Source organism: Pseudorca crassidens, chromosome X (assembly GCF_039906515.1).
Source record: "Pseudorca crassidens isolate mPseCra1 chromosome X, mPseCra1.hap1, whole genome shotgun sequence".
In the NCBI taxonomy this organism is placed as follows: domain Eukaryota; kingdom Metazoa; phylum Chordata; class Mammalia; order Artiodactyla; family Delphinidae; genus Pseudorca; species Pseudorca crassidens.
In genome coordinates this window covers 127,335,052-127,352,397 of record NC_090317.1, presented here as the reverse complement: position 1 = coordinate 127,352,397, position 17,346 = coordinate 127,335,052, and the positions used below count along the sequence as shown (strand labels likewise).

Genomic DNA, 17,346 nt, shown 5'->3' with positions numbered 1-17,346 from the left:
TGTGGAGACTATAGATATGAAGAGAGTGAATACAAAATCTTTTGCAATGAAACCATTGAGAATAGCAGTCAACTTTTGGGTTCTTTTCTTCCAGTGACTTCCATGGGTGCATGCATTTTAAAAGGAAGTAAAAATGGGTTCATACTGTATGTACTGTTTACATAGTTAGAATAGTTTTCTATACCATAACTGTACCCCTCCCCCCGTGTATATATGGTTTTTAACCCTAGTAGTTTTGCAGTTGAAGTAAACAGAGTTTTGATTTACCTCTAGCCATATGTTTTATTATGTGGAATCACGTAGAAGGGCCTCATGCAAAAATCAAACATCAAGATTCAAGGTTGTAAGATGTTAATTCTTCAGGAGCCAGCGCCAACTTGGAAGTCTGAGACTGAGAATTAACTACTTAATATGGTGAATCAGAAGTTCCTATCTATGTGTATTTATTTACTTTAAAGGATCCATTATAAAATAAAATATTTTCCTTCTGTTTAGCCTTCTTTGGATATTCAACAAATACAAAGTACGACCCATACCAAATTAAAGCAGAAATAGCAAGTCGTCGGGATAGGGTGAGTAAAACGAATATTTTCACAACTAGAAGCCCCGTATGTCTTTTTATGTAACATCACTTATCATGGTTCATTTTATGGTGGCCAGTGTGTATAACACCCATATTTTAGTAAGATTTTCCATTTCATGAATTATTACCACATTTGGTTTTACTTTCCACTTTTTTTTTCCGATAGGAAGGGAAAAGTTTCATTTTAAAGCCTCAGCCCATCTAACAAAAAATCACCTGTATCCCTCAGTGTGTTTCATGGGGCTAGATTCACCCCCTGTTTGGAAAGATTTGGTGACATTGGGGCCCAACCTCAGAGGGCTGCTTCCCTGTATTAGTGGGCTGCCAGGCCTGTCCCTCAGCAGCTTTAGCATCTGCTGTTCTTCCCTGGTGGCTGTATTCCCAGGGAAATCTTGCCTACGATGGCGTTTGACCAGAAGGTACCGGTGCTCCCTGCCAGTGGTGCCGGGTTCTTGGTGTGCCACCGTGTTCCATCCCTTCAGCCCCTTGTCTTGGGTGTCTGGAAGCGGGGACGGGAGACATCTTAGAGGCCAAGCCTCCTGTCCTGGTGTCTCAGTCCCTAAACCAGAGTGTCTCTTTTAGTGCCGTGGTTCTCACATTCTAGTACACCAACGAAAAACACCTGGGGCATCAGTTCAAAGTGTGAGCTCCAGACACCCCCCGCCTCGCCCCCACGGAGTTTTAACAAGGCCTGGAGTGGGTCCTATCAGCTCTTTAAATAAGCACTGCAGGCGACTGACTTCCAGGTAGTGGGAAGCCATGCTTTGAGCAACAGGGTTTCCTAGGTGGGATCTGTGGGTAGTAAGCAGAAGAGAGGATGAAAAAAGTATGACAAAGTTTGCTCATTGCAATGTGTAAATCAATACCTCGAAAAAGAAAATCATTGCTGGTTCCAGGGCTCCACGTGGTAGAAAGCTGTTCGTGACCCGGGCCTTTTGTGTCTAAGCGAGCCGGCCCCCCTGCCAGGGCTGTTTGATATGCCAGGGCTGTTTGATATGCCAGGGATGGAAGGCCATGGAGAGAATGGGTGACCCTGTGAATTGCAAGGTAGTCAGAAACTTAGATGACAATGCTAACAACTGTAGAAATCATTTTTCACAGCTTCTTTTTGTGGAAAAAAAAATGTAATTTGTCTTTAGCTTTCCAGATTAAAACGAGAGCTGACCCAGATGAAGCAAGAACTGCAGTACAAAGAAAAGGGGGTGGAGACCCTGCAAGAGTGAGTGGCCTGCAGTGACAGAGGGAGCATTTCCCTGCGATTTCCTGTTTGGTGCCGGGACATGTGTCCTAAAGCTTCACGGGTGTTCACTTTTATGCTTTTATTTATGCTTATTATTTGCCAATCCTAAGGATCAGATCTCTCTTTTCCCTGAAGATAATTTGTTCTTGTTTCCTTGGGAAATAAGACCTTTATTTTATATTTACGCACATTCTTGATAGCTGTGCTGTCTGAAACACACATGGCTATTTACATTTGAATTCTTGTTTTGTTAGTTTTAATCTCTTAAAGTTTTTAATTCTAAAGTTTAAATTAATTGAAGTTAAATAAAATTAAAATTTTAGTTCCCAACCTCAGTAGCCACATCTGAAATGCTCAGTCACATGTGACTAGTGCAGGTTTTCTCCACCTCAGTGCTCGTGACATTTTGGACCAGATAACTGTTTGTGGTGGAGCTGTCCTGTGCACCAGAGGATGTTTAGCAGCACCCCTGGCCTTGACCCCCTAGATGCCAGTAGCACCCTCTTACCCAGTTGTGACAGCCAAAAATGTCTCCAGATATTGCCAAGTGTTTCCTGGAGGGCATGTTTGTCCCAAGTTGAGGACCACTGGGCTAGTGGCCACTGCATTGGGCAGCACAGATAACATTTCCATCCTCACAGTACTTGCAGTTGGGCAGCCTGATCTATAGGTCTTCCTCCTATAAAATTGACATCTTTACAATTAGAACTTTATCCCTACTAAGAGTTTGGGGATGAAGTTCTTATCATTTGTGAGTTATATGAAGTGAGCAAATTCAATGAACAGGAGTTATTTTATAAATGGTGATATTGGTGGTCTGAAAGAATTAATTTTCCTAAGAAAGGGCATTGTATGCTTGTTGGTCCAAAGTATATTCCCTTTTGATTCAGAGCCTGGTTTCACTTGCTGAACTTGGGCTTGTGCTTCATACCTTCTGTGTTGACTCTTCTCATGTGTCAATGGGGACTGTCGTAGCTCGGTTGCTCTGACAAAATACTGTAGACTGAATGACTTAAAGAGCAGACATTTACTTCTCACAGTTCTGGAGGCTGGAAGTCTAAGGTCACGGCGCTGGCAAATTCATTATCAGATGACTGCCTTTTTGCTGTGTCTTGACATGGTGCTGTTTTTGGGTGGGGGGCTCTGGTCTCTGGTGTCTCTTCTGTTTCTTTAAGGACACTAATCCCTTCATGGGGCCCCACCCTCATGACCTCATCTAAATCTAATCACCCCCAAAGGCCCCATTTCCAAATACCATCCTATTGGGGGTTAGGGCTAACCATATGAAGTTTGGGGGGCATGAACATTCAGTCCATAGCAGTGATCATTGGGCTAAATTGTCCAAGTGCAGCACCAGTGCCTGCTACATAGTCAGCCTTCAGCAAATGGCAGGAATCCACGTGGCTACGATTTCTTGGTAAATGTGGGCAGCGTGCCACTCTCTTGCATCCTGTGTGCAGACACAATGACAGTGTGTCAAATGTGATTGCAGTATTACTCTTTATAGGGAGGTTACACAGAATGTGTTTGACAAAGATAATGATCCCACCTCACATAAAGGGTAATTAACGGGCACGTCAAACCCTGTTGTTTAACATGAGGTTGACATTCACTTTGTTAATCACCCAGGATTAGTTTGGTTGATGATTCGTTTGTCCGCTTTTTATTAAGGACATATTATAGACACCAAGGGAGACACAATAGAAAGGTGAGCTGGGTCTTGCCTGGAGGGGCTTGGCTTTTCTGGCCCTGAGACACTGCCATGCCCCCTGCAGGTCCCCCATGTGGCAGGGTTTGGTAAGCTGTCCACGTGCTTAGCATGAGCTGCAGGCTTTTAACCTTACAGTCAGCTTTTTGCTTTCTCTACCACTACCTGTAGCAGTGTGTGTGTGTGTGTGTGTGTGTGTGTGTGCGCGCGCGCGCGCGCGTGCACATTCTCTGGTGATTTGGATCTACAATGGGAGTTCCTTTAATTATCCCTAGTCAGTACAGCTTTTTCTTTCTTTTTTTTTTTTTTTTTTTGCATGCCAGAAAGTCTTTACTTTTAAATGATTTTCAGTACACCAAGTAGTAACATGTAGCAAGTTCTTGAATTCCATCATCTAGTAATTTTTTAAATTTATTTTTTATTGAAATTGATTTACAGTGTTGTGTTAATGACTGCTGTGCAGCAAAGTGACTCAGTTATACACATATGTACATTCTTTTTCATATTCTTTTCCATTATGGTTTATCACAGGATATTGAATATAGTTCCCTGTGCTATATGGTAGGACTGTCATCTAGTAATTTTGATTAAGGGAAACTAAAAGCAGCCCAAACAATGATACTAGTATCCATTATTCTAACTCTTAGCTGGAAAGGACTATTTTAAGGCTGGCTGCTGCATCACATAGGTTACAAATAACTATTTACTACTTTTTCATAGATAAAGCCCCTGACCTTCAAGAAAGATTTAGGGAAAAAAAATTCATCTCTTTCTTTCTTAAGAAATTTTTTTTTTAACTACATCTAAGAAAGAAAAAGTCAGTATTGATATATATGCTGCTTGAGTGAAAAGGCATAGGAAAAGAGACAGTGTATACCCATTAAATTCCAAGAAATATGAGGTAAAAAGATAAAATCTTGGGACTTCCCTGATGGCACACTGGTTAAGAATCCACCTGCCAGTGCAGGGGACACAAGTTCGAACCCTGGTCTGGGAAGATCCCACATGCCGCGGAGCAACTAAACCCGCGTGCCACAGCTACTGAGCCTGCGCTCTAGAGCCCGTGAGCCACAACTACTGAAGCCCGTGCGCCGCAACTACTGAAGCCTGCGTGCCTAGAGCCTGTGCTCCGCAGCAAGAGAAGCCACCGCAATGAGAAGCCTGCGCACCGCAATGAAGAGTAGTCCCCGCTCACGACAACTAGAGAAAGCCTGCACACAGCAACGAAGACTGAACACAGCCAAAAATAAATAAATAAATTTTAAAAAGATAAAAATCTTTGGATAAGCCCTAAGTTTGTACAAAGAAGCTAGATTTGCTGTTCTGCAGAAAGTGAAGGGACCTACTATATAACATACAGAAATAATTTAATGACTTTTCGCAAGACTATGACTCAAGCCTTGCTAAAGCTTCATATTCCATGAAGGGATCGAAAATGCCAATCCATGCAACAACAGGTGGTTTTTTTCTTCCTTTATCTGTTTTTGTGGTAGTTTTTGTGGATTTCTGGCTGGATATCGCAGTCAAAGGCCAAGAGGTTATCCAGGAGTTCATCGCTGTTCTGCCGGAAGTAGGTCTGGAGGATGGTCATCTTCTCCTGGGGGTCCTCCACTTCAGTGCTGCAACTGCCATGGGATCCCAGAGCCGCGGCCTCCTTGGCCTTGAACTCCTTCTCCCTCTGCAGGCGGTACTGTTCACTTCCAGCCTGGGCTGCTGCTTTGGCCTGCTTCAGCCTCCGGTTCTTTTCTTGTGGTCCTCGGCCACCTCCTTGGCGGCCCGCTTCTCGGCCTGGAGCAGCTGCTGGGTGCCCTGCGACCGACTGGCCATGGTGGCGGCGATTCCAAGGCGGCAGAGAGCGGCCTAAATCGGCTCGACCGTCCCCTCGGGTCAGTTGACCCAGCCGCCCAAGCAGTACAGCTTTTTAAAAAAGTTTTGCTTAAACAAATCAAGCTGCATTTTCAATATCGGCTACTGGTTTTGTTACTCTTTTTGTCCATCTGCCGTGGTGCTTCCCGGCGCAGCAATACCTGTTCTGTGATTTTATGCCATGCAGCCCTGCCTGCCTCCAGATGCTCCCTTGCCTGCTGGGTGCTTCTCTGTGCACCGTGGCCGTGCCTTCCTGTGTCACTTCTGCTAAAGGGCTGGATCAGAAAAAAGCAGAAGCAAATCATTTAATTTGGCAGGTCTTCACAAGTTGCTTGGACTGTCCAGTTGAATTGGAGGTTGATTTCCTTCTGTCATTTGGCCACACTGTAGCTTTCTCTCTTCACCAGGGCGAATCAAGACTTCCCAGCGTCTCTAGATAATAGTGACTTTTCATGCTGGGCCTCATGCAGTTAATTTAGCTCTCACTCGCTGAAGCTCTGGTGCAGGTGATCGGGTTTCAGGGTGGTTCAGGAACACTGAGGTCACATGGGATCCCCGAGCCTCAGAGGAGAGCCCCGGCCGGCACCTTTCCCCACTGGCCCTGGCTTCTGTAGCAGGATTGCTGGGCCCAGTGCCTTTTCCTCTGCTTGGCCTCCATCACTCTGGCCACCTCCATTTCTTTATGTGAAGACAATGGTTATATTGCAACGTCAGCTTAAGACTGAACACTCTCAGAAATAAAAGATGTCAGGGCTCAGGTGACAGAGAAAACCCCTTCCCCTTAGCATTGCTAGGAAGTAAATTCATCTCTTGTAGTCAAGGTAATTTTAAGACTAGGAAAAGACGGCCTCAGTTGCTCCGGGTTTATTGGACGGGAAGCAGAAGCTGGCCTGGGAAGAGTTATAACTTTACACCTGCAGCCGGAGCGGAGTATGAGTTGTGCACTTGCAGAGAGAAGGGCCAGTGCTGTTTGATCTTCTTTCTGCTTTCCTTAGCAAGAATCCTTAGCGATGGGAAACATGCCCCCTGCCAAGGGGACGGTCCTCACTGCTGGATACCCACCCTCCCCAGTGGAGGCTGAGGGGTGGCCTGAGGGAAAGTTCTGGACCTGGCCTTGGTCCTGGGGGACCCAGCCCAGCTTTCCAGATGGAGCTGCCTCTCGAGGCAGCTTCTAGTTGGTTGCTGTGTTGTCACTGCAAATGGTCGGTCACTCTATGCTGTGACACGAGCTCACGGGAAGGAGAGGAAACAAGGGTGCTTGTGCCGTGCTTAAAACGCTTTGCCAGTGAAAAGTAGACTGATACCTTCCTCTGAGTTACACAGGCCATGTGTGAGATGAAAACAGCCTCTTTATTTATCTGGTATTGCAGATTGGCTCTTGTGTTTGGATCAAATCATGCAGACAGGTATTATTTATTGAGAAATTTGGAAAACCTCTGGTAAGCATCGATAATGTGATTACCCCACCCCTACTGTGAAATCCTAAGTCTGAGCACAGATAATACGTGAGCTGTTACATGTAAATGGGCTTCTCAGATATTATTTCCAACATCAATTTAAGGCAGAGACCCTAGATTTTCCTCCAGAAAATTTTCTGCTGTTCTTGCTTCCCAGAATAGCCCTTGTATTTTTTTCCAGAGCACCTCACCGAGAGTTTGGCTACTTATAACATTTTAAACTCGACTTGTTTATCTTGGTGAACTTTCCTGGCTAGCAAGGAAATCCATCATTATGCTTGGGTCCAAGTGAGGAAAAAAGAACCTTTTGTATTTTTTTTTAAGTCTATGTATGTTAATTTTTGTAGATGGGAGCTGGCCGTGAACACATTCTCTGGGTTAATGATAGAACGTGTGTGTGTGTGTGTATAATGTATATAAACTTTTAATGATGGAAAATGTCAAATATACACAAAAGTAGAGAGAATGGTATAAGGGAACCTTTCTGTACCCCTCACCCTGCTTCAACAACTAACCAAACAATGGCCAGTCTTGTTTTGTCTGTCACACAGCCTCATCGCCCAAGCTCTTACCGCATTATTGAAGCAAATCCCAGAGTCATATTTCATCCATAAATGTCTCTCCTAAAGTAACGGACTCCTTTTGAAAACATAACTATAATACCTGTGCCACTTAGTAGCAATCTCTTAATGTTGTCCTTTCTCCAGCAAGTGTTCCCATCTCCCTGGTTTGTTTGGGTCCGGGTTCTGACAAGGTCCACACCGTACGTTTGATTAGTGTGTCTCTTTTTTTTTTTGATTAGTGTGTCTCTTAATCTCTACGCTCCTCTCCTTTTTTCTTTTTTCCTTCCTTTCTTCCTGCTGACATCTTATTTGTTGAAGAAGCTACTTTGCTTGTCCCAAAGAATTGCCCTGATACTGGATTTTGCTGCTTGAACGTGCACGGCGTCACTTAACACGCTCCACTGTCCCCTGCTATTTACGTAAACGGGTGTCATTAATCCGAGAGGCTTGATCTGACTCAAGTTCAGTTTCATTTTCTTTTCCTTTTGGTCAGGAGGTGCACACTCTCTGGTTGCCTCTTTTTTTGTGTGGTGTGAAGATTATTAGTGGGGTCTGGCATTGTCAGCCTGATACATCCATTTGTAATGTTTCCCATCAGCTTTTCACGTAATGCTGTGCACGTGTAGACACGAGGTTTCAGGATAAGTTCCCGAAGGTGGGTTTGCTGGGTCACGGGGTAAAGGCATTGGCCGTATTCTCCTCGGGAGGGTGGCGCCATTTTGCATTCCCACCACTAGTAGATGCGTCTTCCTGTTCCAACCACGTGGCCAGCACAATGTGTTGTCACTCACGCTTTTGCATTTCTACCAGTCTTATCGGTGAGAGATAGTGTCTCAGTGTCGTTGTAATTTGCATTTCTCTTGAAGCCCTTTATAAACGTCTTCAGAAAACAGGAGCAACGTTTACAAGTCATGAAAGTCTTCAGAAAAATCAAACTTTTCCAGTGAGAGAGCTACTGGGTATCGCTGCCCCAAAGTTTCTGAAGCTTGTTTTGAAAAATTGTCTTCATGTAACTCATGGCTAGCACCCGGGGGCAAGGGGGGAGGAGCTAGAATGAGGATGTCCACAGCTTCCCAAATGGGTGATGCCCAAGAACGTGCTGGATGTGCCAGTGGGTGGGGGAGAGCTCCCTCTTTAGTGACGCTAGACCTCCTGGGCGTCTGGAATGTTCCTCCTGTTCGACTGTGAGGTGTCCTGCAACCGGGAAGCTTGTTTAACATCACTTCTCCCTGAGTTTCCCACGCTTCTGTGCCACTGGAGCTTTTTCCCGCCGTGCCACCTGTAACGTCCCCAAGTGCTGACGTGGTGGCTGCTCGTCCTCACACCAGCCATGGGGTTCTTGTAAAGTGTCTCTGCTGCGTGGCCCCTGGTGGCTCTCTCACTTAGAATATGATCTAGACTGCAGATGAGTTGGCCCCCATCCTCACCTCGTTCCCCCAGTCTCCCCCTCACTCACCTGCGTCAGCCCGCAGTGCAACTCGCAGCTCCTTGTGCCTGGAACTCTCTCCCCAAGTCTCTCGTGCCTGTCCCCTCCCTTCCATAGTTCTCTGGACAAATGACATCTCGCCAAGGTCCCTGCTCACCACTGTATCTAAAAAGCAGCCCTCTTCCCACCCTCTATCCCCACACCTGGCTTCGTTTTCCTTGAACCACCAGTTGCTGCCTGACCCGGTGGTTTCTTTCTTGTCATCTGTGTCCTCTCCTAGTGTCACGCTGTGCGAGGATGCGGACTTGGCCTGGTTCCATACTCGGTCCTCGGGATGCAGCCAGCTCCGGGTGCAGGGCAGGGCTTGGTGGGGTGAGGGGACCAGCCCGGGGGCCGTGCGGCACTGCTCTTGGGACACCGGGACCCCCTGGGCCAGGGCCTGGGCTGCGAGCATCGGGGAGGTCTCTGCATCGGCCCAGGTGCCTTCTTATTAACTGCCCTCTTGCGTTTCCTTCTCTGCTTCTTACTGTGTTATATTGTGTTTTAAGAAATCCTATTTCTATCACTGCTGTTCAGATCACAGAAAGGGGTGCTCGTTAAACGCGCCAGTACCCACTTTCCGTGAGGTGTGTTCTTAGACCCTGGGTCAGCCTCTTTGCTTTGAGCCTTTTAATTGCTTGATGACATTCTTCTGCTTTGGGATGCTGTGATGAAGTTAAGCCCGTGTGTCTCCTGCAATAAGAGAGAGTGACTGCACTCTGCGGACCATTCGATACCACACGAGGCAGCATTAGACCTCGGAATTAGCATTTTCTGTCCGAGGGGATTTAGTGGTTTCAGAAGAGAACGGGATTGTTCACAGGTAGCGCAGGCTTAGACCAGCAGTATCCCATTACCGTAGCACAGAAGCTACAGCCCATGCTAAAAGGCCAGCGCTCCTCAGATAACAGTAAAACATACAGAAATGGGGGCGGAAACAAAAAGAGCGTTGTTCCCGTCGTGAGACAGGTCTGGCGTTCCACGCAGGACCGGCTGCTGATAGAAAGCTGCCGGAAGCTTTGTGAGGGTCGTTCAAGGCCCCCTGCCAGGGCTGGTGATGTAAAAGGTAGAGTTGTAACAACACTTCTCATTCTTGGGGCTTGTAATGTGTGGTATTAACGTGGAATATCTTTCGAGACCTGGCAGCCCTTTTCTTCAAGATGTGGGTTTAAGAGTCCATTTGGTTTTACTTTTGTCAGACCAGTTCTCTTGACATCTTTTTTTTTTAATTAATTAATTTATATTTATTTTTGGCTGCGTTGGGTCTTCGTTGCTGCGTGCAGTCTTTCTCTAGTTGCGGCGAGCAGGGGCTACTTTTGGTTGCAGTGCGTGGGCTTCTCATTGCAGTGGCTTCTCTTGTTGCGGAGCACGGCCTGTAGGTGTGCGGGCTCAGTAGTTGTGGCTCGCGGGCTCCAGAGCGCAGGCTCAGTAGTTGTGGCACACGGGCTTAGTTGCTCGGCGGCATGTGGGATCTTCCTGGACCAGGGCTTGAACCCGTGTCCCCTGCATTGGCAGGCGGATTCTTAACCACTGCGCCACCAGGGAAGCCCTTCTTTTGACATCTTAAGTTGAACAACAAATATGGACACTTGAGGGCAGTGGGAGGGGGAGGTTGATGAGAATCATCTTGAAGATGCTTTCTTAGCGGTGTGTGGTCAGCATTTGAAGCTGTGCCTTCTTTTCTCTCTAACCGTTTCTTTCAAAGGCAGCCAGTAAAGAGCACCAGTTTACTTTGGGACAACATCTGACTGGCTATGTGGGTGGCCCTCAGATTTGACACAATGTGAGTTTGGAGGCCTTGACCCTGAATGTATTGCTAGCCCAGCAACAGAAGAGGATGAGTGTGGTGTGAGGGGCCTCAGTGTGAAGCTCACTGTGCCTCTTATTGGCTGTGTGACCTTGAGCAAGTCACTTAACCTTCCCAAAGCTGCTGCAGAATGTTGAGGGGTGAAAAGTAAAGGCTGTGTGGTCTGTGTCCTGGGTTTTTTTTTTTTACACCGGGTCTTAGTCCATTCAGGCTGCGTAACAAAGTGCCATAGACCGGCCGGCTTATAAACAACAGAAATTCATTTCTCGTAGTTCTGGAGACTGGAAGTCCAAGATCAAGGCGCCAGCACAGTCAGGTTCTGTGTCTGGTGAGAGCCAGCTTCCCACTTCACGAATGGCCATCTTCTCGCCGTGTCCTCACATGGCGGAAGGGGCAGGGGAGCTCCCTGGGGCCTCTTTCATAAGGGCACTGATCCCATTCATGAGGGCTTCTCCCTCATGACCTGATCACCTCCCAAGGGCCCCACCTCCTGATCCTGTCACCCTGGGCATTAGGATTCCAGCGCGTGGGTGCTGGGGGGACAGAAGCATGCACATCACGTCGCACTGCGTGATAACTTGTATTCTTACTAATGCCGTCTTTTGTTGAGCCCTTGTCAACTTTCCGTCATCTTATTTGAGATGTATAAGCACTGTTTTGAGCTCTTAATTAAAATTAAAAAAGGAAAAAGCTCTTTGGCAGTCACAGATGTTATGATTTTCTTCACGAAATGGAATATATTGATATTTTAGAAAGTACCAAATCATTGAGTATATCCTCCGAATTTGACCAAAGTTTTAGAGGGAATTTGGAAAAAGGGAGAAAACTCCCAAATAAGTGAATTTTGCAGATGCGATGGAAGAGGGTGCCTGTCCTTTGAAGTTTTTGCTAGATGATAAAGCAGGTGGGCCCTATCTTGGCCACTGTGAGCAGGAGGGCACCCAGGGGTAGCAAGGGCCATCGCTGCACCTGGTGATCCAGTTCGGGCTTGACACCTGGGAGGTGTAGGTTTGAACCTTGGCTCTGCCAGGTCTCAGCTTGTCCTCTTGGGCTACTTAATCTCTCTGAGCCTCAATTTTTCCATTATAAAGTCTGAGAAGATTGTGCTCATCTCATAAAACTGTTGAGGGGATTAAATGAGATGACAGACATAAAGCATGCAACAAGACTCTGTCACCTAGTAGTAGGTGCTTGATACACTGAACTATTTTAATATGCTATTGATATAATTATATGATTTAGTCAAATAATATGTACTGTATCAAATATGGCTGTATAAGGTTATACTTACATAATAATAACTTTTTACATAATTATATATTCTACAATAATACGTAACTATTTTTAAACAATAGTGTTTCAGAGATTCCTAGAACTTTGAGATCATCTTCTCTAATAGCTTTCACACCTTTTAACAGTGGAATCTTTTCCCCTTTCCTTCCCCTCAAATGACACCTTCTGTGGAAGCAGACTGTCTGAGACGGAGCAAAGGGACGGCCTTGCCGAAGCAGGGGTGAGGGTCTCCGAGCCCTGTGTGGGTTCTCCCTTTACTCCAGCTCACCACTCCAGGACACCCTCGGGACAGAGTGAAAACAGCTGCTCTTGGTCAATCTTCATTCCTTTTCGAGGTCTCAGAGCCACCTGGGTGGAGCTGAGGTCAGGGCCCGGGTCCGTGGCCTTAAAGTTGAACTTTCGTTCTCCGACGCGCTTTGCAGTGTCTGCCGATGCGAGGCATTACAGGGTTGCGGATCCCTCTCCCTGATGGGAATCGGGGCCTGTTTTCCTCCAGGTAGCGGCCATTCCCATTGTAGATGCTGGTGCCTTGACAGGCAGCTGGCGCAGCGCCTGGCTTTACTGATGGCTGCACTTAGGCTCTGTAGCTGCTAAAAGCTGTAAGGAATTCACAACACCTAAGTACGAAGCTGGAGCTGATGTGGTTAGCATCTTACGTCGCGGCCTTAGCAGTGGTTGTGTGTCTATACTCTCTGACCATTTGATTAGCACTGATGATTAAGGAATTGAAAACATTTAGTTCAGTGCAGTAGAGTTTCATTTCTCTATGTGGGTGTCAGTGTCAGGTGACGATCCATTTGCTGTATTTCTCATTCTGGAGGAGCCAGTAGGCCTGGTTAGCAAAGGCATTGGTCATTAACTGTTACAGAGAAATCACACTTTTTTGGCCTTTGGTTTTTTGTATGGAAATGATGTAACCCTTTTCTACAGACTTCGTCGACCTATGTGGGTTGTGGTTTGTGACATTAAATGAGATGTATTGGAAAGCCTTTTATCAGAAGATGGATATAAGGAGATATTATTACATAAATGAGTCTAGATTCTCTCTGCAAGAAAAGTTGGGCCACTTCCTAGACAGATGCAGTGCTGGGAGATGGATGGCCTTTGTTCCTGCCTTGCATTAGAGACTCCTGGTTCTCCATAGAACAGCTGAAATGGAAAAACACATGGCCAGGTCATGCTGGGATGTAGGGGTGTCACCATTCAATGTGTGGGGTCCCCCAGTGCATCTGTATCCGCTCTCCAAGGAAGAGGACTCGGGACCAGGTTTCATAAATATTGTTTGTTGCAGATGGCAATCATAGCGGTGCTGTTGAGCCCTGAAGCCCTATTCCAAAGGGAGGGAATGATTTCCTGCTTGTTCTCTCATTCCAGTGGTGCTGATAGCTCAGATCAGCTCTGGTGCTGAGTTTTGCTGTGAGTTGTGACATTTGTGGCCAGGAATTTGTTAATGATAATAAAGTACCGGAGTTGGTGCATTTTTTACTTTTTCTCCCATGAGTAAGTAGACTGAGCATTATCCTGGTAATAATAATCAGTGCAGACATTATACGCCAGGTCTCTGCTAAGTAAGCCCTTTCCTTACATTTCTCATTAAGTGGGAGGGACAGTTTTAGTGTCCTCATCTGAGGCATGAGGAAACTGAGGTTTAAAGAGGTGAAGTGTCTCGCCCAGGGTCCCACTGTAGAGCTGGAGTGTCACCTGTACTCACCAGCATGCCAGGATGCTCTTGTGAGTGGAACACAAGGGCGTTTGGGCTGGCCGTTAAGCATCTGGATTTTCGGGTAACATGGGGGAAGCAGTTTAGAGCTAGAATCTGTGTCATGGTGGATCTGGTGACTTTCCAGAGAAGGAGTTCATTCTGTTTCTGGACCAAAGTCTCTTCTTCAGCCCCGCGGGCTTCCAAGGCTTAAGACTTAGGTATGGAAGATGTGACCAAGGACGAGCTACAGGAGGCTGCCTGCTCTTTGTAGGCCGGAGCCAAGCCTAGTCTCGGCCAGCGCTCTGCTTCCACCACCCAGAACCAGGCCTTGTGCGCCCCGGGGTGGGCTGGCTGGAAGGAAGGATGGATGGAAGTTAGCTTGAATGCGAAGCATGAAGGAAGGATGAATGGATGTTTGAGTAGAAGGGGAGTAGTAGATTGAGAGAGTGATAAATTAGAACCAGAATAAAAGGAAGATAGAGGAGCCATAAGAGTTTCCAACTTTTGTACAGGGTGTCCCTGTTGAAAGTTCACTACTTTTTGCTGTTTCCCATATATTCTTCTTCTTGTACACAGATTTCATTTGTATGTTTATTTAATAGACATTTTTGACCACTAAGCCAGATGCTGGGGATAAACGAATAAGACATGATCCTGCTCTCAGAGAGGGAAATTTAAAATTTCAGGAAATTTTTAAGCCAGTGAACTCGTTGCCTGAGCATTAGTAGAGAACACGGGAACCCTGCCTGGAACGTCCTCACCTGCAGAGGATGCTCTTGGAGCAAAGGGAGCCGTCCACCAGCAGTCTCATCTGGTGTTCACCACGAACAAGGAAGGTCTTATGGGATCTTTGTTTTTCTTTGTCAAAACATTGTTTTTAACTGTTTCCCACCTTTCTCTGAAGCTTTTAAGTTTTGGGTTGTTACTGTTTAATAGAATGTTGTAATCTCGCATAGAATGACTCATGTTTCTTTTCGAACCAGGATTGATCGTAAGATGTCAAGTGCTCACACCAATTACAAACTGGATGAGGCTCAGGCTATAATGAGCGAGCTCAGGACCATCAAGAAAGCCATTTGTACAGGCGAGAAGGAGAGGCGGGATCTGATGCAAGTAAGAGGCCCGGGTGCTCTTCAGAGCCCACGTCCGTCTGTCTGCCCACCTGCTTATCTCTTAACTTTATTTAATAATTAAAAAATATATATATTTACTATATATATATTATATACTTATTATATAATCACACATATTTTAAAGACATACATGTATGTATGATATATATGTATATATGATATCTTCTGTATATGTGTGTGTACATATTTATAAATATTTAAAAATATGCGTATTAGTTTACTAGGGCTGCCATGACAAAGCACCACAAACCAGGTGGCTTAGAACAACACAAGTTTATTCTCTCCGAGTCTGGAGGACAGAAGTCTGATATCAAGGTGCGGCAGGGCCACGCTCTGTCTGAAGGCTCTAGGGGAAGCTCCTTCCTTGCCTCTTCCAGCTCCTGGGGGCTGCTGGCAGTCCTTGGTGTTCCTCGGCTTGTAGACGTATCACTCCAGTCTCTGCCTTTGTCATCACGTGGTTTCCCGTGTCTCTGTGTATGAATTTTTTCTTCTTATAAGGACAGCGATCATTGGATTAGAACCTGCTCTAATCCAGCATGACCTCATGTTAACTTGATTCCATCTGCAGGCCTTCCTTCCAAATAAGCACACATTCCAGGTTCTGGGGGTTAGGACTTCAACATATCTTATTGGGGGACACAATTAAGGCCACAACAATGGGTGATACATTTGTATTGTTAAATAATCAAAATAATTCAACGTCTGTTGTAAGAGTTGCTGTCACCCCATTCTCTCACCTCCTGTAGCTGCTTTCATTAGCTTCTTGTACACCCTTCCAGACACTTGAAAGTGTGAACACGTGGCCAGCTGCCCTCGCAGAAAGCCGAGCCTGTGCCTGCTGCCCCGTGGTAGCTTCCGCACCTAACCATTATGCCCTGTACCTTTTCCCGTCTCTGGACTCAGAGTTCCCTCCTTCCTGGATATGGCTGCATAGTATTCCACCGTGAGGACAGACTTTTTTTCATTGTAGCTTTATATTGCGTTATTTTTTTGCCCCTTGAACTCCTGCAGTTTCTGTTATTTTTAGAAACAGCTGAGTTTTTTCAGATGCCCATGCCGGGCTCCTGCTCGGTGCCGGAATGCATCTGATGCTCTCTGTTGTGGCTTTTCTTTTCGGCTCAGCACACCGAGTGAGCACCTGGTGCTGGGAGGCATTTGTCTCAATTCTGTAGCATGTAAGACACAGAAGGACATGGGAGCAAAGCTCAGACTCGTAGGCCGAGTGCAACAGGTGCGCACATGACTGCCTTGCCCGGCAGTGCTTCCTAACGTCAAGGGCGTGAGGCTGGAGTGTCCCTAGGCTGCTCGTTCAATTGCAGATTACCAGACCCTACCCCAGGTCTCCTGGATTACACTGTCTGGGGTTGGGACCCAGAAATCTGTATTTTCAGATGCCCTGTATTTCCAGGTCATGAGAGGTAAACGGTCAGTTGTTAGATTTTCTCCGAGGCCTGGTAGCAAGGAGAACAGCGGCCGTCTGCTGAGGCCTCTGTGTGCCGCACTGGGCGAGGTGCTCTGCGGACATCACCCATGTGATCCAAGCCCAAACCCTGGGGTGAAGCAGGTGGTACTTCACCCCAGGGACACGGAGGCCTCGCCCGGGACGTGGAGCTGGTGTCCCTGCCCCGTTCTTTCTGAGAGTGCAGAGCTGGCCAAGCCACCCAGTTGCCTCGAGTGGGTTCCCCACCACGGAGGCTGGAGATAGAATTTCTGGAAGAAGTTTCAGACCCCAGCATCTTCTCTGAGATGCTCCAGGGAGACGCACAGGCAATGTCTTCATCTAGTAAAATCAGATAAGTTGTTTCATCTTTGTTATATGACTGTAGCAATCTTGGCCCATTCCAAGACGCCTTTGTCTAGATCCCGAGGCAGCTACCTGGGGTACACTGCGCGTGGGCGTCTAGTGTCTGCAGGAATATCTGCTGAATGTGAATGCATTCACAAGTCTTTGATTTAAAAAATTGTTTTCCATGTTTTTCTCTTATTTTTTTAGATTTCTTTTTATGGGGGTATAGTTGCTTTTCACAGGTCTTTTAAAAATCTTAGAAAATCTGATTTCTCTTTAACTTTTACCCAAAAGGGTTCCCTGTACCAGAATTTATGCTTAACTCTAATTTTTGGTAAACTGACATCCATATAAGATGACTTTTGACCCTGTAGCATTGTGACTGAAAAGCCAGGTTATAAGAATATGTAAATATTGTCTGGGAGCTGTTTTCACCTTCTGTGTGGTACTGAAGACCTCAAGGCGGCATTCGTCTCTGTTGGACTTATTTATTGATAGGCTATTTTGGATGGAAATACTTTCCCCCCTCCCCTTTGCTCTGTTGAGGTACACTTGACAAATAAAATTGTATAAATTTAAGGTGTACATGATGGTTTGATATACACATCTATTGTGAAATGATTACCACAATGATTACCACAATAAGTTAACACATAACTAACACAATTAGTTAACACATCCATCACGTCACACGGTTACCTTTCTTTTTACATGGTGAGGACTTTTAAGATCTACTCTCTTAG

At 46.1% G+C, this 17,346-nt stretch overlaps 1 protein-coding gene and 1 pseudogene across 1 annotated transcript in view; one reads left to right on the top strand and one right to left on the bottom strand.

Annotated features, from left to right (window-relative positions):
- WWC3 (WWC family member 3) overlaps positions 1–17,346 on the top strand; it is a 122,508-nt gene that overhangs the window by 56,696 nt on the left and 48,466 nt on the right. The window contains exons 4-6 of the mRNA XM_067723518.1: positions 496–572; positions 1,723–1,802; positions 14,668–14,797. Coding sequence (XP_067579619.1) covers positions 496–572; positions 1,723–1,802; positions 14,668–14,797 — 287 coding nt within the window. The remainder of the gene's footprint in view (positions 1–495; positions 573–1,722; positions 1,803–14,667; positions 14,798–17,346) is intronic.
- LOC137217119 (V-type proton ATPase subunit G 1 pseudogene) lies at positions 5,005–5,358 on the bottom strand (annotated as a pseudogene).